At 40.7% G+C, this 24,264-nt stretch overlaps 2 protein-coding genes across 11 annotated transcripts in view; one reads left to right on the plus strand and one right to left on the minus strand.

Annotated features, from left to right (window-relative positions):
• The window catches only part of GPATCH8 (G-patch domain containing 8), a 113,766-nt gene extending 98,656 nt beyond the window's left edge, over nucleotides 1-15,110 (minus strand). For 5 of the 10 annotated variants that reach the window (XM_082374363.1, XM_082374371.1, XM_082374369.1 and 2 more), the window contains exon 1: nucleotides 14,832-15,108. Coding sequence is in view for 5 of the 10 variants with exons in the window: in XM_082374368.1 (XP_082230494.1) it covers nucleotides 13,147-13,260; nucleotides 14,832-14,876 (159 nt within the window). In the remaining 5 variants the exon portion in view is untranslated. Of the gene's footprint in view, nucleotides 1-13,146; nucleotides 13,261-14,831 lie in introns of all 10 variants that reach the window. The other 5 variants (XM_082374368.1, XM_082374362.1, XM_082374365.1 and 2 more) reach the window with 4 other exon arrangements.
• The window catches only part of GRN (granulin precursor), a 257,459-nt gene that overhangs the window by 136,326 nt on the left and 96,869 nt on the right, over nucleotides 1-24,264 (plus strand). The window lies entirely within an intron of this gene.

Raw genomic sequence — 24,264 nt, forward strand, 5'->3', positions numbered from 1 at the left:
TAAAATACCTTTAGAAACCTTATCCTAAGGTTATTAGGATAAGCTCATGAGATACTCAATACAGGATTTGGGAATCAGTTGAATTTAGGGGATTTATTTTAATCATCCCTATTTTACAAACAAGAGAACTGATACATAAACTGATACAGAGATTGTCACAAATTCACAAAGGCTTCTGATTCTTAGCCCCATATTCCTTCCACTGTATTCCCATACAAAGCCCAAAGATTAAAAAAAAATAACCTTGCCTCCATAATTCTGAAATAATATTCCCTATAGAAAGCAGAGTTAGTCAAAACCTAGTTATCAATATATAACAGAGATAACTAATAAGAACCTGCTGTATAGCACGGGGAACTCTACTCAATATTCTGTAAGGGCCTATATGGGAAAAGAATCTTTAAAAAAAAAAAAAAAAAAAGTGGATATATGTATATGTATAGCTGTACACCTGAAACTAACACAACATTGTAAATCAACTATACTCCAAATAAAAATTAAAAAAAAAAAAAAAACCTAGTTATCACAAGAGACACGGAAAGACTGAGGATGTGTTATACGTTAGAGGAGACAAAGAATAGCTAAATGTAATCAATGTGGAATCCTGGATGGGATTCTGGAACAGAAAAAGGACATCAGTAGAAAAAGTGGTAAAATTCAAATAAGCTCTATGGTTTAGTTAATATTATTTTACCAATGTTAATTTCCTAGTTTTGATAATTATATTATGGTTATTGTACAAATACTGTAGCAGGAGAAGTTCGGTGAGTGATATACCAAAACCCTCTATACTATTTTTGGGACCATTCCATATGTCTAAAATAAGTTTAAAATAAATTAGTTTAAAATAAAAATAAAAAACAAAAATCTTTTAGTTATTATTATTGTTGAAAGCATATTATTATGAGAAAAAAATCAAAGTGCTGAAAAATGTGCTTGCATGCTACCGTTGGAAAGATAGAATGGAGAATGCCTGTATATATTAAGTAACTCTGAAAGAACCCACATATAATTGGAAATAGTGGTTGTCTTTGAGGTTAAGTGGTTTAACTTTTCACTCCGAATCCTTTTGTCCCTTCTGAATGTCGTACTAGAAAAGCAAAACGAAGAAGAAAGGAAGGGATATAAAAAGTGATTTCAAACTCCCAGGGCACAAACTATGATAGTAGTAGCAGTGATGATGACGATGATGATGATGATGATAATGATATTTTATTTCTTGCCTCTCTCTCCCATAAAAATTTTTTTCAAGTCATTCAGATGAACTTACTAAGATCCTTCTTTCCAAAAATAGTCAGTATGGCATCTGATTATCTGAAGATCTCAACAGGGATTTGAAGAGAAGTAATTTTTTCTGCTTTACCCTGCTTTCAAAACCACATTTAGATCTCTCAAATCCCGTTAGAGCTAGAATGATCGTATCATACAAACCAGGGCACTCAGAGTAAAAGGGAGTGCTAATCGTAATTAATTAGCCAGGACAAGAAGCATAAACCAAACATTGGGTCACCCTAGTGAAAATTCACAGATCCTATGTTAGAGCATTCTTAAAATTTGGTTTCAATGATGACTGCTTTGAACACTTATTCCATTGTCTAAATCAACTCTTCCTTTCTAAATATTACCTGCTTTCAGAATTGAAGTATAGCTTTTCATTTATGCTGATCAGAAATGTAAGTTCAAAAAGATCAGACACGCACACACCAAAAAATGTGTCAAAGATTTTTAAACGCACACACATGTATACATACACCTAGCTGACTTTCTTTCAACTGCTTCTTCTCTCAAAAAAGTATCAACTTGTGGTAGGTCTAACTACAAATGAATAGAACCTGACTGACCTGCATGTCATTAAAGTACACGGTAGCTCTAGTTCCTTACAGGTCAAGGATTCTGCTTCCAAGCACAGGACAAATGTGGAAACTTCTCATTACAAATTTAGCTGTAGTGATCATTTAAATATAAATAGAGACAGGGGTTGCCCTAAATTTATCCATATAAATAATCTTGTTTTTTGCTAACCAGTGCTAATTTTGGAATCCACATAATCCCACAGCTGTACCTTTTCCAGTGATTAACTGTATGGTAATTAATAGGGAAAATTAGAGCTAAAGAAAAGTGTGGGACAATTCTTTAAGGATCACAACAAACAGCCCATAATTTCAAATAGCAAAACATAATATTTAAGACCCTAAAGAGGTGAGTCTCTTCCATCTTCCTATGACTATTAAAATTTAATACCATTTCTTAAAAAAATAAATAATGAAAAATATTACTCACAAAGTCGGCAGATCCAAAGTTCTGATCTGAACAGTCAAATCAATCATTAACACAAGGATTATACAGACTGAGATTTTAAATCCTGTCTGGCTTTTCCCATCTAGACTAGGTATGAGCCAAGTTTAAAAGTTTTATCTTTGGCAGTTTATTGTACCACTCATGCTAACCCTATCTTAGCACCTGGCTCTGGCTATTTAGCTGCATACTGTAGATGTTCCTGTCTCTCTCTGCTCCAAATCTCGCCAACCAAAATTTATCTTTTGTACTGTATTTACCATTATCCCCTTAGAGATTGTCTAATGTCTCCAAGTGTATATATTAATCATAGCCCTACATCACAACTCAAATAACATACTTGTTTATAATCTGGACTTTCTAAATTCAAAACATATAATGATGCTGAGTCCACCTGCCATGGCCCCAAAATAGTTTTGTTTAGCAGACAGAGCCGTACAGAACAGCTTCATATTTCATCTATGAACAAAAACAGTCCTCCTCTGTCAACAAATAAATATGAGAATTCATCTCTGTCTCCCTCTACCCTACTCATTCCAAATAAACTAATTCTAGTATTATCTTAATTCAGAAAGAAAATGTCTCAGGATGAAAAACCTATCCAAAAAGAAATGGACATTCTGGGACTTCTCAGGCAGTCCAGTGGTTAGGACTCCACGCTTTCACTGCTGAGGGCCCGGGTTCTATCACTGGTTGGGGAGCTAAGATCCCACAAGCCGCTTGGCCAGAAAAAAAAAAAAAAAGAAAAGAAAAGGACATTCTGGGGGATTCTTGATGTTATTTTATTAGTACATTTAAAATTTATTTCAATTTAGAAAATAGACAGAAACACCATTATGGTCAATTCCTCAAAAACCCCAGTTCTTCAATACTGTTTTCTTAATGATATAGTCTGATTTCCAATGACTTCCAGTATATTATTGTAAAGCCAAAGATCTCTGAAGTCAGAGACACCAGAAATCAAATCATTACTATCTGCTAGCTGTATAACCTGGGGCAGATTACCAAACCACTCTCTGGGCTTAGGCCTGTTTCCCCAGCTGTAAATTCCAGATGATTACACTACAGTATTACTGCATAGGTTTTGAGATGTAAAGAGTTACAAAATAATGAATTATTATTTTAAGGCACTGTTGAGGCCAGTCAGTAACCCAGAAGAATAAATTCACTTATTAAACTTAACTCTATGTAATCTGGTAAGAAAGATAATTTGCTAAGCCATCTCAGTAAATATCTAAGAACTTGAAAACACATTACACTGAGTCAAGGGTATAAGCATATCACACACTCGTCTAAAAATACACGTACATCTGTTTGACATATCAAATTTTCTGGATAATTTGACTAGAACAAGAAAGGACTGGTTTCCAAAAACTCATAACACTGAAAAATTAGGAACTTTTTAAAACCCCATAGGAGGGCTTCCCTGGTGGCGCAGTGGTTGAGAGTCGGCCTGCCAATGCAGGGAACACGGGTTCGAGCCCTGGTCTGGGAGGATCCCATATGCCGCGGAGCAGCTGGGCCCGGGAGCCACAATTACTGAGCCTGCGCGTCTGGAGCCTGTGCTCCGCAACAAGAGAGGCCGCGATAGTGAGAGGCCCGCGCACCGCGATGAAGAGTGGCCCCCGCTCGCTGCAACTAAAGAAAGCCCTCCCGCAGAAACGAGGACCCAACACAGCCATAAATTTAAAAAAAAAAAAAAAAAAAACCATTAGGAGAAGTCGACCTTTTTCAGAAATTCAGGCAAAGTCAGTAAACAATTTTTGAGGCATTCAAAAAGATACGGAGGGGCTTCCCTGGTGGCGCAGTGGTTGAGAGTCTGCCTGCCGGTGCGGGGGACACGGGTTCGAGCCCTGGTCTGGGAGGATCCCACATGCCGCGGAGCAACTGGGCCCGTGAGCCACAACTACTGAGCCTGAGCGTCTGGAGCCTCTGCTCCGCAACAAGAGAGGCCGCGATGGTGACAGGCCCGCGCACCGCGATGAAGAGTGGCCCCCACTTGCCGCAACTGGAGAGGGCCCTCACGCAGAAACGAAGACCCAACACAGCCAGAAATAAACATAATAAATAAATAATAAAAATTAAAAAAAAAAAAAAAAAGATACGGAGACAAGAGTTAAGTCCTCTGAAGGGCTTCCCTGGTGGCGCAGTGGTTAAGAATCCACCTGCCGGTTCAAGCCCTGGTCTGGGAAGATCCCACATGCCGCGGAACAAGTAGGCCCATGTGCCACAATTACTGAGCCTGTGCTCCGCAACGAGAGAGGCCGCGATAATGAGAGGCCCACACACCACGACGAAGAGTGGCCCCCACTTGCCGCAACTGGAGAGAGCCCTCGCACAGAAATGAAGACCCAACACAGCCATAAATAAATAAAATAAATAAATAAAGATACATGAAATTGCTAAAATTTAAAAAAAAAAAAGAATCCACCTGCCAATGCAGGGGACACGGGTTCGAGCCCTGGTCCGGGAAAATCCCACATGGCTTGGAGCAACTAAGCTCATGCGCCACAACTACTGAGCCTGCGTGGCACAACTACTGAAGCCTGCGTGCAGCAACGAAGACCCAACGCAGCCAAAGATAGACAGATTAAATAGACAGAAAAAATAAATAAATTAATTTTTAAAAAAAAGTCCTCTGAGACCCATAGCAATGCTTATTATTTTTCACCACTGGCTGGTATGATAAATGTCTATCTATTTAGACGTTTGACAAAAATTCTGCACTAGTCCAAGGAAAAACAATGTGTATGTACAATGTGTCACACAAAAGGAAACTCACAACTAAAAGATTGCTGAAATTATATACAATATAAAATAAAGTGAGATTATAACTCTCCGTAAGACAACCTCCACACTTGAAATATCCTTCAACTGGCTTTAGGATGTCACAGAACTAATAGTTCAACCTATATAATCCACAGCACAGCAGGAAGTTGAGCCACCAAATCTGGACATTCTTCTTAGAGTCTACGAAGTCTTTCCTTCCTACATACACGTCTCTACTTAACCATTAATTCAAATACCTGAGCAACCTGTAGGTGCCAGACCCTGACTCAATACTAGAAAAATGAATAAAACAAGAAAGACTGCATTCAAGGAGTTCCACGTCCAGGGAGATGAGATAAATTATAAGTATTATAATAAGTATTACAAAGTATACCGTAGGAGAAATAAAACAACACAGTGCTTAAAGGCTGAGACTGGTCCAAACTACTTGAAACCTACTTCTTCGACTCACTAGCTGTGTGAAGTGGGTAAGTTTTTCTTTTGTAAAATGGGGATAAAAATAAAACCCACCTTACCGGGGATTACATGAGATAATAATGCATACCATAGTACCTAACAGAGAGCACTCTGTACTGTTAGCTACTACTATTACTAATAAAAGTGTTGTTACTGAAATATGACCAAAGTTCTGTGGGAGCACAGAAAATGAAGCAACTAACTCTGCCTAGGGAAGACGTCAGAGACAACAGCAAATTGAGTCTTGAAGAATGAGTAGTAAGGGGACTTCCCTGGTGGCGCGGTGGATAAGACTCCCTGCTCCCAATGCAGGGGGCCTGGGTTCAATCCCTGGTCAGGGAACTAGATCCCACACGCATGCCCCAACTAAGGAGCCTGCCTGCTGAAACTAAGACCTGGTGCAACCAAATAAATAAACAGATATTTTTTAAAAAAGAATGAGTAGTAGGAATTCCAGACAGGTAAGAGCATATGCAAAAACAAAAAACAATGAAAGAGTCTAGCATGTCCAGATAATAACATAAAGTACAAGATAGCAGGACAGGACAATGAGGGGGAAGAAAAAAATACACCTGTTACAATGGCACCAGATGCTTAAGAAGAGTCTTAGAAACCAAGTTAGTGCGTTTGTATCTTATACTTGAAACAATCAGGAAAGACAGGAAAAGTCATATTTTAGGAGAAAACAGTGTTCAAAACTGAGTTTACTGTGTGGCCTCAATTTCTGTTTTCTCTTCTGTAAAATGAAGGATACCACCACCTGGTTTGGATGGTTACTTAGATTAGATAAATATCTCCAAAATGCCTTGGCACAAGGCCTGGCATGTAATACTACTCAAAAAATAGTAGCTGATAGTATCATCATTAGATTCCACAGCAGTCAACTTTTGATGCTATAATGGTCATGGATAAGTTTTTGGTACCCTAATTTGACAGTACCCAGTAGAAGTACCACTCTTCTCTGCCATCTACTCTTTTACTGGAACAAATTAACAAAATGGACTAATTTTTTAAAAATCTTCTTTTCTTATCCTTTTATGATGCTATGCTAACAAACAGGCACTCAATAAATGTTTGGGAAATGGAATGGAATTTCTGGTAGGCCTATAAACAGCAAAAAGGCAAGCAAGAAGTCATGAAGAACCAATTAAGCTTATAACGCTGAGATGGTTCTGGGAAAAAAAATATTTAATAATAAGCATACCATCTATTTCCTACCAGTTAGTTAACTGGTAGAAAATGCTGCTATGTATTAAAGAGAAACAATGCTTTGCATAATGTAGACAATACCAACACTCATCTCCTCAGAAAGAGGCCAAACTATGTACCACAGCAGAAAGAATGCTACAAAAGAAATCAGAAGATTAAAGTTCAAAACTCAGCTCTGTACTAGGCAAATACTTAATTTATCCTCAGTTTCTTCATCTATGAAAGACTTACTACCTATACTACTTATCTTGCTGAGTTACTGGGAGAATTAGACAAGAATGTATACAAGGGCACTTATTAAACCATGACAGTATGCAACTACACAATATTACCATTCTAATATCTAGGTTAGATGATTTTACAACACCCTGGTGCCTCAGTTCCCTAACTTCTTTTCCTATAATGATCTTGACCTCCATTCTACCTTAGCCATTTCACTCTCATGGTCATTACTAATAACTTCAACCCTCCCATAATCTCTACTTCAAATACTGTGCTCTCCAACCACAACCTCCTGTCCTTCCAGCTCATTACCTCTAGTACCTCCACTCCAACAATTCTTAAACCCCATCAGAACCTACAATCCATTGATCCAACTTTTTTCTCTACCCTCCACCCCAAAAGTCCTCACTTATCTCTCTGCCATGCTTAAAATCATATAGCCCATTATCATAATCACTCCCTTGTATACGCCCTCTACTCCCTTGCCCCCACTCACATTAATTTTGGTTAATGGAGACTGGTTATCACAGCTTTAACTGTATGTATAGCACATCTAACACAACTGTATCTAAATCAATCTTCCTATGTCTATTCCCCTGCTTAAACAACACCTTAAATAGCCAGTACATGCCTGCCCACAGCATTAAAATAAAACTTACTTTTGTATCCCTAGCTTTCACTTTTCCCCTATTCCCAATGTTTTATTCATTGTCCTAAAAAAACCAATTCTAAAAAAAAAAAAAAAAAAAAAAAAAACCCCAATTCTGCTAGTTCCACTTCTATACTTTTACCCTATTTTCTCCAACTGAATGCCTCCCATTCTTTTCCTTTGCAAGGATGCAAACCCATCTTTCAAGACCCAGTTTAAATGCTAATTTCTTCATAAAAGCACACCTAATTATTCCACTTTAAGGGCTCTCTCTTTTCCTTAGGGTTTTGCATTTACTGACTATAATACTATTCATCTGATAATCATGCTAGTCTTGTGTGTAATAAACTTAATATTATTACTTTTGTTATCTCTCCAGCTAAAACAATAGCTCCTTGAAAAACACCACTTCTTAACCAACTCCGCCACATAATCATACATGCTATTCTTAGTACAACCCCTATTCAAATATTGTTTTAACAATTTTAATTAGCTTATATTCTAAAAAATATTCTTGAAGTAAATAAACTCCTTTGCATCTCTTGTGCAGATGATACCCTAAAGTAGTATTAAACTAATTAAATTTTCAACCACTTTTGCCCCTTCTTTTAAAATACTCCATAATTTTACTCATAGCAACAAGAGAAGTTATTGACACTACAGCATATAAACCACAAGCGTCAGCTTTAGTTTCTTCTATAGTCAAGACCTAAAGTATCAAATTAATTTCTTGATTTTTTTATCAGTACTGCCTATAAAAAGGGTGAAAAATTAAGCTGTTCTTCTCTCATCAACTCTGGAAAAATACTATTACATGAACCGTGAGATACGAACACTGACTCTTCCAACAAGCATTATTTAAAATGTCAGATACAAAACATGATCGGACTTCCCTGGCAGCGCAGTGGTTAAGAATCCACCTGCCAATGCAGGGGACACGGGTTCAAGCCCTAGTCTGGGAAGATCCCACATGCCACGGAGCAACTAAGCCCGTGCACCACAACCACTGAGCCCAAGCGCCACAACTACTGAAGCCCACGCGCCTAGAGCCCGTGCTCCACAACAAGAGAAGCCACCACAATGAGAAGCCCGCGCACCGCAACGAAGAGTAGCCCCAGCTCGCCGCAACTAGAGAAAGCCCCCGTGCAGCAACAAAAACCCAACACAGCCAAAAATATATAAATAAATTTATTTATTTATTAAAAAAAAAAAAACACCATGATCAATGACTTTTCTCTATTACGACTTTAAACCTGGAGAGCTATTTTGTATTTCAGTTCTATAAAACACAGCGATAAATTGAAATTCCCTCTCGAAATCAATGTAGTTGCCAAAGAGTGGCAAGGATGACAAAAAATAATTGGAACCTCATGAGATGAGAGTAAATGTAATATTACAAAGATAACTTTCTGGTTGCTTGACTGACACAAAACACAAGATTTATCTTACCCTAACATTGTCAGTAAAAAGAAGAATTAAGGCAAGAAACAGGAAACTCGTGGTTTTGGGTCCTAACTTTAATTTCTTACTCTCTATAGCACTTACTAAAACATTATGTGCTATTAACCTATGTACAATGCCAAACCAACTTTAGCTATACTTTTTCCCCCCACACATTCCTAAATTAGTATAAAATACTAAGTGTATGTTAAATCCCAAAGATATCATTTTGTGTAAGAATGACAACACAGTATCTTCAGCCTGGGCATATTTAATTTTTTGCACTGATTAATACAATATGCATTAAGCACATTTGGTTAGACTTCCAAGTTAAATGGACAATTCATTTTTTATAACTGGAAAATCATTACAACATCTTCTGGTATTCACTGCAATATCAAATCAATGCCTTCTTTCAGTATTTGTGGTGGTCATTTGTAATTCCTTTGGTAATTGCCATGAGTCAGCTTTCACTTAATACTAAATGGCAATGCTAATATGAAAAGAGAATGCCAGACATACAAGCAAAAGTACCAAGTTGTTTCAGGAAGGAATTTGAATAGAATTCAAGAACTGGATGTCTACCTCAAGCTGGAATCCATTTTCATTAATAAAATATTAGAAACTTATTAAATCACAAGAACAAAAATGAAACCTCTACATGGGTTTCAAACCCGTAATTCAAGATTTCATGAACTTCTGCTACAACTTTTCCAAAAATGGTAATCTTGACCACATCAAGAAAACAGACTGTCCTTTATTCATTTTATCATGTACCCAAATAGACTGAATTTATATGGAAATTATCTCAGCAATGAAGCAGCACAATCAGGATAGCTAATTATATACGTTTTACAAAAAATTTTAAGTCACAAACTTTAGTTCTGGTTATATAACTTAAAGACCTGAGAAAATGTGATAAAAGAATCCTTCGCAGTACTTTAATGAGAATTCTGTGACGCATACAGACTAAAAGGAAGGAATACAACAGGGACACCCATTTTTCTATAATTTTGACGGCACTCAGCCTAATGATGTATTTGTCTAGATCTGTTTCTTCTTGGTCTTCCATGCCTACTTTGAAAACAAATAAATAAGGGTACCATCACATGGAGCCCTATGATCACACTTCTCGCCAACCCCATCCTCCCTTCAATGCAAATTATGTGTCTCTATGATGTTATTCCTTAATATGTCCCACGTTTTTAAGTGCCTTTTGCCTTAAATATATACCCTCTACCCTTCAAATCACCACCAGGGAGCTTTCCTTTATTCTGACCTTTCTTTGGTCACTCTTGATCCCTTGAGAATATACTAACCAATAACTTTGCATTTGCTAATAATAATCATGCCAATTCATCATCAGTATTTTGAAATTTGCACAGCCTTGGTTCCAATCCTTTCCACCTATCATAATGTATATGGGAAACGAAATAGTAATGATTTTGCATAAGTTTCAGTCTCCCAAGCAAAGCTGACAATGATTTTCATAGCTAGTGGCATCTTTCAGATGATAGGAAACACAGGAAACAGAGATTAGAACACTTGCCCATGTGTGATCTCTGGCATGCCTGCATTAGAATGCCAACTCTATTACACAGACCCACACAGAAAATATATTAACATATTTCTATGACCTAAATATTTTAAAACTGTAAACCTCCTGACTTAATGGTCTCAATTAAGAATTATCTGGGGGCTTCCCTGGTGGCGCAGGCTTCCCTGGTGGCGCAGTGGTTGAGAATCTGCCTGCCAATGCAGGGGACACGGGTTCGAGCCCTGGTCTGGGAAGATCCCACATGCTGCGGAGCAACTGGGCCCGTGAGCCACAACTACTGAGCCAGCGCGCCTGGAGCCTGTGCTCCGCAATAAGAGAGGCCGCGATAGTGAGAGGCCCTGGCACCGCGATGAAGAGTGGCCCCTGCTCGCCGCAACTAGAGAAAGCCCTCGCACAGAAACTAAGACCCAACGCAGCCAAAAATAAATAAATAAATTTATTTTTAAAAAATTAAAAAAAAAAAAGAATTATCTGAAGGTCACATCCTGGTATCATATATGAAACACAAAAAGGAATCCTACAAACATACTACATAAAAGTAACACATGACTTGATTATTGCTGTGTACCATTATGATTACTATATAGGTTATAGGAAGTTCTTGGGTAATTTTTACATTTTTATTATCACCTTTAAGATAGTTGTTTCTCTATCACTCACTGATCTATTATTGTAGCTCCTTTTCATTAGAAATCTAATGCAGAATACATTCAGAACAAGAAGAAATGAGAGGCTACTCTAAATCACCAGTCCTCTGCAGGTACACAAGCTGAAGAACATTTCCTCACTAACATTCAGCTGCATCATCATTAATAGCTGCGCAACCACTAAATGCTAAGCAGTGTGTACACCTCATAGCTGTACATCACTGTACAAATAATACTTTCTTTAGTGTACTTGTAGTTCAAAGTGTTGAACACATCTATATTGTAAATTATACTATGTTATTTTCCATTAGTTTGTGTAACATTTCAACCTGTGAACAAGTATGCCGTAATCTGGTAAACGTAGGCAGAAGTCATGTCTCATTCAGAAATTGAGGTCAGATTCTTAAAGCAGCTAAAACTCTTAAAACATTAAAAAAATAAATACATCAGCCTAAATCACAAAGACTTCCAAAAATAAAATACCACTTAAAAGGGGTACACAAAAGAATGTCTGAACTAAAACAAGTTAACAATATATCCTGTACAATAAGGTGTAACTTATCACTGTCAGGAGCCTCCCTAGAAGCCTTGGGAGACCAAGGAGAAACAGATCTGCACAAAACGCAACAGAGTAAAAACTGTAATTGTATCACCTCTCTAAAAGCTCATTTATTCTTTGTGACCTATAAGTTTATCCTACACATTTGATGACTCAATTACAGTTATATAAAATACATAATTGCCAGTAGAGATAATGGTCATGAGCACAGGTTCAAAAGTCAAAAAGCCAGAGTCTGAATCCAGGTTCTGCCATTTACCAGCTGCGTATACTTGGCCAAGTTATTTAATTATCTGTGCCTGAGCTGCCTCATTTGAAAATGAGAGTAACAGTAACTACCTCCTAGAGTTATTGTGAAGATTATGAGATAACACACGTAAAGCTCATAGAACAGTACCTGTTTATTAAAATGAAGTTATCAAATGTTTTCAAACATATGTCCCTGATAATAATTACTCTTTATATTCATAAGTGCTTCAAGTGGCATACCAGTTAAGCTCCTCACTATATTATACAAGACACCTTTGAAACTTTAAGTGTTCACAAAATCTAATAGTGAAGCCACCTTTGACTCCATACTGAATTCAAGAGACAGTATTCAAACTCCCCAAAATTTGCACTTGATGGTAAATTGGCAAAGAGTGAAATTCTAAATTATCTTGCCAAATTAAAGGCAAAGAAAATGATAATCATCTAGAACTTACCAGAGAAGGTGCACAGAAAAATTTCCAGTGCTAGAAAAAGATATGTTTAAAGCAACAGGATCTATACACTGTGTCTGGAAACCTACTTTGGATCTGTTTTCAAGTGTACTTACTAGCTTCACCTCATTTATCACTTAAAACCTTAAAAAAAGGCCACAGTTAATTTTGAATAACCTGACCTTGAACAATGTTTCAGATATACTATATGCAGGAGCATCCTATTATGTCTTCTCTCCAATAACTAAATCAAATGACATCATTAATGAAAATCAATCTGTATTTCCCCTTTATTAAAACATCCAGAAAACAGTACTTTTAAGTATTTTTAAATGAATGATTTTTTTTTAATGTTAGCACAATAATTTACAGAAGTTTTATTATCCTGTAATTGTCTAAAAGTTTTTCATTACCAATGCCCTATTTATCCATAATGCTGGGACATCTGTATTTTAAATACCAATATTTACCTGGTTGACCCAATACAGCAGGAATTGGGTATTCCAATATAAAAGCAGTACATAAAATATATGTAGTATCTTCAAAGGACTACCAAGCAACCCAAAGCAGATCTTATACAAACGCAACTACAGCATCAGAAGAGAAAGTCATCATCTTACTTGAAAAAGTAGAGGCTTTCTCAGTTTTTTCAGGTGACGGCATTCATACTCTGCTCTCCAGTTTTCAAAATCTTTCAAGGCCCTGCAAATCCTGTTTGTTTGACTGCTGAAATCCTGTGGTTGACAAACATTTCCCCTCAAAACTTAATTGTCCATATTATTTATTTTCAATTTTATTAAGTGATCCCCAAATTCTCTCCTCTGAAAAGCACTTGAGGATTTTAGTTACCAACATGTCTCCTTAAAAAACTACCAATAAATCCCACACATCTTGCAGCCTACTCATGTTTTATGCTGCTCCCTAAAACAAACAAACAAAAAACCACCTTTCCCAGGGTTCAAATGGCTAATATGAACTGACTGCTTCCAACTTCCCAGGACCTGCATTATAGCCTTAAACACCTTGAGATCCTGTATTGTGCTGCAGCTATCAGCAGGCGCATGATCACAAGGGTTTTCAACAGCCCCAGATCCTTCACTGCTGCAAAACTTCTCATAAGCATTCTAGGCACTAGATTGTTAAGTGCTGGCTTAACTGTTTTACCTGTTTATTTACCAACCCAAACATCTCGGGGAATTCAAAGCCTTCAAACTGCCTTCCGAAACCTATCCCGTGTATTCCCGTGTTACTTTGAGAAAGATCTGCAGCGGGATATTAATTTGAGTTCGGCATCCCCTGACCCAAACTGCTGTTGCCAGGATATGCGGTAGTAATGCAGTGGTTTCTTTGAGATTGAGGATGTATTTTACCCTAGAAATAGCCCATCTCTACTAAATCCCTTTTAGTACCCGAGATTGCTGCGGTAACAATGCTTAACTGGAAGGTATTCGAAACAGCCGAAAGACGTGTTGTTCTAATTTGGCCTTAATTTTTTCCTCAATAATGCTTGCCATGGCAAGGACATTTTTCCATACAACGTTTGCAACTGAAGAAAGAAAAATCAAGCTTTTGGTACTAGTCATCACCTGCTTGTAAAGTCCATTATCAGGACGCTTCTTACACATCTCTCGAGGTAGGATTTGGGGCTAAGCTTACATCAACCATCATCCTGTAACTTACTGTTTTCCAAGCCCATTTAATGGTCTAATGACAACAGCAACATTTACGCCCGGAGAAATCTCAATGTTTGACTAACCAAGAAGGCGTCTGATAACTAAAGCCCTCTTTCTCCGGGTGAGGACATGGAAAAATAGACAATGAAAGGGATTTATCTGTTACAATGAGGAAAGAGGGGGAAGGACTCCAAGAAGAGCCGTGCGAGCAAAATCCAGGGGTTCGGGAGCCCCGATCTCAGCAACACTCGCCCCAAGCCCTCCCACCCCAACCCAACCGCCGTGTCCCCTGGGAGACAGCCCAGCGCCCGCAACACGCTGGGCACACCCGAGGGCAGCACAACCCTCCTCCCACCCCCAGCAGCCAGGCTGGGGCTCCCAAACCCGCAGCCCGAACAGGCCGAGGCCGCAAACCCGGCGGCCTGAGGTAAAGAGGTAAGAGGATACGAGGTGAGAGGAGATGCGGCCTCGCCTCAAACCGGGAGGCCCCTTGAGGAATCGGAGGAAGGAGAAAAGGGAGCCGGTTTGGAAGCCGGAGCAGAGCCCGGAGAGAAAGCGAGCTGGGAGCGGGGGATGAGGAGGTTCCGGCTCGGCCAGCGCCTTCCCCGGACCTCGGCGACGCCCGTGTTTACCTGAAAGTCTCGGTCCTCGTTGAAGCGGGAGAAGCGGTCCGCCATTTTGCCGCCTTCACTCCTCTCAGGACGACGCTCTCCGGTTCGCTCCTTCCCTCCCGCGACACCCGCCCCCTCGCTCCCCTCCAGTGTTCCCCGCCTCCTCCCACGCCCACCCGCGTACAGGCTAGGGAGGGAGGAAGCGAGATATGCGCGTCCCGACCGGAGCCCCGCCGGCGCAGGCGCCTTTCTACCCTGGAGGCGGAACCTTCCCCCACGTCCCCGCTTCGCGCGCGACCCAGAGAGACCCCGGCGGCCGCGCGTGCGCACTCGCGCCAGAGGGCTGCAAACGCTTCCGGAGAGAAAGGTCACGAGAGGGCGCTGCGCTCCTAGAGCCGGATGTTTTCCACCTGCTCCCTTCTCCCAGTAGGGTATCTCTTTTTGCCGTCTTGCTTGCCTGAAAACGCAGAAGCCCATCTGCTTTCTTTACCAAATAGCAGCATAATGTAGTGGCTGAAAGCGCGGATTTTGGAGTCAGGCTTAGTTTCGAATCCCAGGTTCACCCTGAGGATTAAACGGCGAACGAGACAGGAAAGATCCCTTCTGTCATAGGGCTTACATTCCAGTGAGGATAATCAGATAAAATAATAACATAATTTAAAAAATGGACCAGTGCTACAAAAAACAAAACTGAGGGGCGGTGGTGAAAGGAACGACCTCTGAAGCGACCTTTGACCCAAGGAACAGCAAGGGGCCTGCAGCCTTTGGACAGAGAGAACCTTAGACCCAAAGGGCCAAAGACTGCTAATAATGTGGCATTTTCAAGCGATCATTTGAGAGAAGTATTTCCCAAGAGACCAAAGTTGATCCAAATCGACTACAGCTCTCTGGGCTTCAGTTTCCTTTTTAAAAATAAGGAAATTGGTAGTTTATACTGCCCCTGACCCTCACTGTCTTTGTGTGGGTTATGAATTAGACTTTTCCATCCTTTGACCTTCCTGAGCACCCCACCTAGCCCTACAGCTCCCTTAGCCAAAATACATAAAACACATAGGAGAGGTAGCAGGACTTCCCTGCTTTTGAAAAGAGTAGTTGACAGAAATCGCACGATGGAAAAAGGGCTCTTACCCTACCCTGAGAGAGTCAATGGAATGTAATTTTTTGGAGAAAGTGTGTGTATCTTCTATTCCTTTGTTACCTTCTGCCTCACCTAACCCCCAGTCCAAGCGGAATACAGTTCTAAGCAGTGAATAGAGCTCGCTATTTAAGTAGAGGCAGAACACACAGAATTGAAACACTGTGAAGAGACTTGAGGGTAAAGGTGGGAGGTTGAATCCCATGAATACACATGACACATTCACCTCTACTCCCTCTCCCAACCCCACTGAAATGATAGTAAAAGGATGAGAAGGGCATAAATTCACATGGACAAAAAGACCTGAAGAAAGGACAATAGCAGACAAGAGATGTCAACATCATTCGGAAGCTGGAGAGCATAGATAAATGGAAATGGCTTTAGTAGAATGGAGAAAGCAAAGTCCTGGAGTAGGGAAGCCAGGAAACAAGTTGATTGATGCTAAGGTGTAATAGAAAGGCTCAAGAATTGGAATCACCAGGTACCACTGAAGGTGAAGGTGTAAATGATGCTAAAAACAAGAGGACTGGTTACAAGGCAGTTAAGGGAGCAGTTAGACTCTAAATCCCTTTCCCACCCAGGTAACGAACTGGAGGGTTCTCCTCTGAAAAGGCTGAACCAGAGAGACTTCATATCTGTGACAACTGAAGAGGGAGATATCATGCTGAAAATGGGAAGATTTGGTAAAAGGCAACATTCTGGTCAGAGAGTCAGGCTTCTCCCAGTGAGAGACTATAGGACCTATTGACTGAAAAAAAATGCACAACCTAAAAGTTGAGAGTTACGTTTTGTTCGGCAGACATTCTGAGGACTTCAAGCCCAGGAGATAGGACTCTCAGATCACTCTGAGGGACTGCTCTGAAGAGGCAAGGGGGGAGCCAGGATCTATAGGAATTTTTGCCACAAAGACCAGGTAGTCGGAACATCAAATATTACTATTAATTAAAGAAAACCAGATATCTCAATTTAAGGAATTTAGCACTTATCTATGTATGGGAAGATGCAAGAGTCTGGGCTCGCTGAAATCACTCCTTTCATATGCACCTCAGTTATCTGGGGCCAGTATCCTGTGTTTTCTCATCCTGAGATTCCTCAGCGTGCACTATTGGGATGGCTGCAGTGTGGGCATTCTGTTTCCAACCAGAGTTCCCTCAGGGCTCACTGTCAGGGAGGCTGTAATGTTATGGGTTGAGGGCTGCAACATCCTTTGTTTACTGACATGGCAGGTGATATTTTTCATTCACAGATCCCACTCTGGGAAATTGACTGGCTTAGTGGAAAAAACCCCGACACGTACCAAAAATGGGAGTGAGGGGTGGGTTCTCCTCAACATGAAGGTCTTCTTCCTGCCCAAATATCCCACAGAGAAGTCCATCATTCAGGTAGCCCCATCACACAGAACTTCCACTCAACTCTTATGTATGAATGGATAGCCAAGGATTACCAGACATTGAAGGAAAACTGTAACAGGAAAGACAGAGACAACCCCATCCAAAACCAAAACAAGACAAAACAACAGGAAAAGGGGATTCAGAGGAGTCAGAGATAATGGAGGTAGCAAAAGAAACCTGAAAAGAATTATAATCATTATCTACGGAGACATAAGATCACATCAGGGAACAAGGGTCCACATCAGGGAGCATAGGATGCCAAAAAAGAAAAAAGAATGTTCAGAAATTAAGAAATAAGTTAGAAGTCAAAATTTCTTAAGCAGAAATTAAAAATCCATTAGAAGAGTTAGAAAATAAACTTGTGGGAATTTCCCAGAAAACAGAATAAAAAGACACCCTGGTCCAAGCCACCTTCACTTTCTCCTTAATTATTGCAATAGCTACTAAATGTTCTGCTTCTACCCTGACCCCCTACACCAGCAGCCCCCAACCTTTTTGGCACCAGGGACCGGTTTCGTGGAAGACAATTTTTCCGTGGCCGGGGGCGGGGGGGCGGCGGATATGGTTCAGGTGGTAATGCGAGCGATGGGAAGCGATGGGAGCAGCAGATGAAGCTTTGCTGGCTCACCCGCCACTCACATCCTGCTGTGCGGCCCTGTTCCTAACAGGCCCCGGACCAATACAGGTATGCAGCCCCGGGGTTGGGGACCCCTGCCCTACACTGTTCAAGCTATGGTGATCCTGCTAAAAAAGTCAATCAATTACATCAGTCCCCTGGTCCAACCCTCCAGTGGCTTTCACTGTCGTTCACAGTAAAATCCACCGACCCCCACTTCACCTCTCAGACCTCATTTTCCTCTCTGCCCTCTGCTTCCCTTCTCTCTGCAAAAACTGGCCTCCTGGCTAAGCCTTGATCCCATGGGCTTGCTCCTGCCTCAGCCTGCCCCATTTAGGGGCTAATGTATATACTATTCTGCCCCCATTTAGGGACTAATGTATATACTATTCTTTCTGCCTATTATTTTTTCCCAGATATCCACTGACATGGCTTGCCCCCTCATCTTTATTCAAATATTAGTTTCTCAGTAAGATCCCTGATCACCCTATTTACAGAGCCCTGTATTCTGAACTTCCTAGCCTCTTTCCCTAATTTTACTTTTCTCCATTGTGCTTATCACTTTCTAATATCTAATATAAACTCCATGAGAGCAGGAATTTTTCTCAGTTTTGCTCCCTTCTATATCCCCAGCATCTAGAATAATGAATGGTACATAGTAGGCATTAAATAAAGATTTGTTGACTGGATGAGATGGAAAACAGGAAAGAACAGATGCGAAAGTGTGAGGATCAATCCAACATCTGAATAGGAGGATTTCTAGGAAGAACAGGGAAAAACATGGAAGGAAGAACATATTAAAGAAATAACATGTAAACACTTTCTGCTATTAATGGCCTGAGTTTCCAAATTGAGAGGGCTTAGCACAATGGATGAAAAATAACTTGCTGCCATGTACAGCACTGTGAAATTTCAGGACACATGAGACAAAGAGAAGCTCCTTAAGGTTTCCAAAGAAGAAAAATAGGTTGTATATGAAGGACCAAGAACTGGAATGATCTTGGTCTTCTGCAAAACACCAGAGGGGAGGAGACTGAGGAACAATGCCCTGAAGATTCTAAGAGAGGATGGTTTCCAACCCAGAAATCTATATCCAGTCAAATCATTAATCAACTATGAGGGAGAAAAATGACATTTTTGACCTGCAAGCTATCAAAAAAAATTATTTCCCGTGTACTCCTTCTCTGGAAGCCACTAAAGATGTTCTACAGCAAAAAAAAAAAAAAAAAAAGAGTAAAACAAGAAAGAGGGAGACCTGAAATCCAGAAAGCAGAGCTCTAACCTGAGAAAGACGCCAAGAGAGTTCCCAGCGTGACTGTGTAGAGACATTCCAGGATGACAACTGTGCAGCAGACCTAAAAACACCCAATACAGATGAGAACAGTAGGACACAGGAGGACAGAGGCCCCCAGGAATGTTGTTGGCAAAAAGAAATCTGATGGAGTATACAGTTGGTCTGAAAAAAAGATTTACACTTCTTTAAAGTGTTTGATGGGAAAAATCAGGATAGGAATATAGAAAACTAAGCAAATGGAAAAAAAAGGGAATTAACTTTAGGGGAAAATTGTAGGGAAAAATATAATCATAGTAATTCTACTATACAACATGGTTTAACTGTGAAAAATATTTACAATCACACTAATACAAAAACTGAATATTGATCTAACAAAAATGTCTTATAAAAGTATATTGTATACGCCAATAAAGATGTTTAAAAATATAAATATATGAAGTCAAAAGTAAAAAAAAAGTATATGGTAAAGATGTGGGAAAGGAAAAGGAAGATAGACTGAGAAATTTATTTTATTTTATTTTTTTTTAAATTTTATTATTTATTTTTGGCTGTGTTGGGTCTTCGTTTCTATTCGAGGGCTTTCTCTAGTTGCGGCGAGCGGGGGCCACTCTTCATCGCGGTGCGCAAGCCTCTCACTATCGCGGCCTCGCCTGTTGCGGAGCACAGGCTCCAGACGCGCAGGCTCAGTAATTGTGGCTCACGGGCCCAGTCGCTCCACGGCATGTGGGATCCTCCCAGACCAGGGCTCGAACCCGTGTCCCCTGCATTGGCAGGCAGATTCTCAACCACTGCGCCACCAGGGAAGCCCTAGCCTGAGAAATTTAAATCTTCCTGTTATCGAAAAACAGTTTTTTGTTTTTGTTTCTGTTTTTATACTAGGGAAATGAGTTTATTCAGAGCAGCAAAGAATTGCAATTCAAGCAACTACAGCAAACCCCATGCATGTCCCATAAAGCAAAGGAGAGTAAATCCTTTTATAGAGGAGAAGAGGAAGTTGCGAGGGACTGTTATAAACAAAAAGCCCACTGGAGGAAAATAGGAGTTCAAAATATAATGGCTTTTCACTGGTTGAGTTGTGACAGTCTCTCATGGGCTGTGCTGTTGCTAGGCAAGGAGAAAATCTTTCTTCTTCCTGCTGGTGGTAGCAAAGTAGTGTCACTTCCTGCCAGAGAAGAATGGTACATTTCTCCCTGTTGGGATCTGTTTTCATATCATAAATGAAAAATGTTCCCTGCCATATCAGTAAACAAAGGATGTTGCAGCCATCAAGCCACTACAGCCACCCCCTATGATGAGCCCTGAGGGAACTCAGGATGGGAAAGAACAGGATACTGGCCCTAGATAGCTAAGGTGCACATCAAAGGAATGATTTCAGTGAGCCCAGACTCTTGCATCTTCCATACATAGAAAAGCGCTAAATTCATTAACTTGAGATGTCTGGGTTTTCTTTAATTAACAGTTATCTTCTGCTGTTCTGACTACCTGGTCTTTGTTGCAAAACTCCTGTATATCCTGGCTCCTCCCTTACCTCTTCAAAGCAGTCCCTCAGAGCTATCTGACAGGCTGCCTCTCAGGCTTGAAGTCCTCAGAAAGTCCACCAGATAAAACATAATTCTCAACTTTAGGTTGTGCATTTTTTTTCAGTCGACAATATGGAGTGATATGTGAGTGAGAGCTCCCCCTCCTGTCCTCCCGACTCCATTTTAGTGAGGTTTCCCTTTATTAATTTTCACACATTTAATTTCAAAATCATCTAAATAGCTGATAACATGATTATCCTCATGGGGTAGATGAAGAGGCAGGGCTCCGAAAGGTCAAATCATTTATTCTTTGTCACACAGCTAATCAGATTCAAACATGGTCTGTTCATCCTTTCTCACTCAGAGGAAAGACAGGAACTTAAGTGTGACACTTGGGATAGAACTAAGGCAGTGGGAGAAAAGGAGCCTATGGTATTCACAATGCCCAAAGAAAAAAAAGAAAACGCTGCTGGCCATTGGATTCCCCTGTGGTAGGTGGCCAATGCTAGACCAGCTTCCTTCAGTGTTTAGGCATACTCGTTCCTTTACTCATCAAATATTTATCCTGTACCTAGTCTGAAGCAACCCTGCTCTAGCTGCTGGAGATACCAAGCTGAGCACAACAGGGAAGGTCCTTCATGGAGTTTATATTCTGGCCGTGGGGAGAAGGTGGGGAGAGACAGACAATACACAAGTAAAAAATGAGATCGTTTCAGATATGGCCAGGTGCTGGGAAGAAAATAATACCCAGTGATGTGATAGAGAGGAATTGGGTGAGGCTACTTTAAATTCAGTGATAATCAGGTGACACCTCTGGTGAAGTGACATTCGAGCTGAGAGATGGCTGTTATAAACTGGGGCAGATAGTTCCAGACAGAGGCAGGGCCAGTCACACAAGGATCTGTAATCAGAAGGGCTCTATGCTTGGTTTAATGCTCTGCTGTCACATCTTGAAATTCTTAATAATTTTTTAACAAGGGCCCCACGTTTTCATTTTTCACTGGGCCCTGCATGTTATATAGCCAGTCCTGGTTAGAGGTACTGCAAGAAGTGAAAATGTTGCAGGAAGGGGGACCCAGGGCCCAAGAGTAGGCTCTTGTCCAATGCTCAGAAATGAATTGTCACATATATACACTAACATGTATAAAATAGATAACTAATGAGAACCTGCTGTACAGCACAGGGAACTCCACTAACACAACATTGTAAAACAACTATACCCCAATAAAATATATATATAGAGAGAGAAATGAATTATCATTTCATTTATCATTTCATTATCATTTCTTTGTGTATATATATATATATACACAAAGAAATGAATTATCTGAGGAGACACACATGCTGACAAAGCAAAAGACTTTACAGGGAAGGCGTGCCTGGGCAGAGAGCAATAGGGTAAGGGAACCCGGGAGAACTGCTCTGCCATGTGGCTCACAGCCTCAGGTTTTATGGTAATGGGATTAGTTTCCAGGTTGTCTCTGGCCAATCATCTTGCTTGGCCCATATGTGGTCTGACTCAGGGTCCTTCCTGGTGGCATGCGCATCTCCCAGCCAAGATGGATTCCAGCATGAAGGAGTCTGGGAGGTTGGTAGGACAGTATTATGGACTGGCGTCTCCTCCCTCCTTTTGGCCCCTCCCAAATTCTCCTGGTTAGTTTTCGGTGGAAGCACCATGTTCCTTGCCGGAACCTCCTGTTGTGAGGCAACTCATGCAAGTGGTTATCATCATGCCTGGCCAAGGCTGGTGGTTTCGGTCAATGGTCCCCTAACAGAAAGGGAGGCAGGGACCGTCTTACCTAGGAGGACCTTGAAGTCATGGCAAGGAGCTGGAGCTTATTCCACACAGGAGGGGGGTCTTTGACAGATTTGGAGAAGAGGAGCAATGTGACCCTACTTACATTTTCAAGAGATCCATCATTGACTGTATGGAGTATGGATTTTAAGGGGGCAAGAATGGAAGTGGGGAGAACAGATATGCTGCTACTGCAGTAAATTCCATGAGAAGTGATAGACGGTGATGGCCTGGACTAAGATGGTGGCAGTATAGATGGAGAGAAGGCAATTTAAGGTATATTTTGAAGAAGGATTGGCAAGATAATGGATTAGATATTGGGGATAAGAAAAGGATGGAATCAAGAATGGCTTCCAGGTTCCCTGTGTGAGTAACCAAGTGGAATGGGGAGTTATTTGCTGAGATTAGGAGGGTTGGGTGGGTGGTGGACAAATTTAGAGGGTATCAAGAGTTGCATTTTGGATGTACTAAGCCTGAGACGTCTCTGAGAGTTTAAATGGAGATGAAAAGAAGTTGTCTATGTGGATCTTGAGTTTGGAGGAGATTCTCAAAATGTGGTCAGAATAACATGGGAGTGCTGTTTAAAATGCAGATTATGGGACTTCCCTGGTGGCGTAATGGTTAAGACTCTGCGCTCCCGACGCAGGGGGCCTGGGTACGATCCCTGGTCGGGGAACTAGATCCCACGTGCATGCCACAACTAAGAGTTCACATGCCACAACTAAGGAGCCTACCTGCCACAACTAAGACCCAGCGCAACCAAATAAATAAATACTTTTTAAAATTAATAAAATGTAGATTACGGTGCTCCCTTTGCCCAGTTCTGCCGAATCTTAATACCATCCCCACCCCACAAAACATGATTCTGATGACCATGAAAATGTGAGGCCAACTGCTCTAAGAGTGTTGGCTCTTAGAGAATCTCTCTAAGAGATTCTACAGGGCCAGGGGCCATAGCTTCCACCTCCCTTCTGCAGATTCTCCAGGCTGAGTGATGAACCAGTCACTTAGGGAGATTTACTGAATATTTATCCTACGGCTGACCTGGGTAATAATAATGGCCCATGACCCCCAGGAGCACCCAGACTTTGGGGGAGACGGAAATGATTTAGGTACAATTCTTAAAGTCCCTGGGTCAGGCGTAGGGATAGGAAGGAGTCTGTAAGGGGCATGGTGTGGGTTCAGAGGTATGACTCAGAAGAGGTAAACTCTTTTTGATAAGGGAAGACAAGACATAACAGAACAAGATAAATGTCTGAAATAGATTTTTTTCCTTTTTTTTTTTTCGCTGCACAGATTACCGGTTCTTAGTTCCCTGACCAGGGATTGAACCCTCCCCCTCAGCAGTGAAAGTGCGGTGTCCTAACCACTGGACCACCAGGGAATTCCCATTTTTTCCTATTTTATTCTCATCAAATGTGTTTGTTTTTTCCACATATCAGCATAAATAATTTAACCTAAATATATGTGCTATCTTCCGAAAAATTTTTAAAAGCAGTCTTCTTTAAACAAAAAATAAATTGATTTTCCCTCTCCTTCTTCCCCAACCAGGTAATCCAAATCTGCAATGCAGTTTGTATTCACTCACTTTTTTTTTTTTTTTTTTTTGGCCGTGCCACGTGGCTTGCGGGACCTTAGTTCCCTGACCAGGGATCAAACCTGGGCCCACAGCGGCAATGAAAGTGTACAGTCCTAACCACTGG

The sequence above is a fragment of the Balaenoptera borealis genome (assembly GCF_965194805.1).
Source record: "Balaenoptera borealis genome assembly, chromosome: 20".
NCBI classification, from domain to species: domain Eukaryota; kingdom Metazoa; phylum Chordata; class Mammalia; order Artiodactyla; family Balaenopteridae; genus Balaenoptera; species Balaenoptera borealis.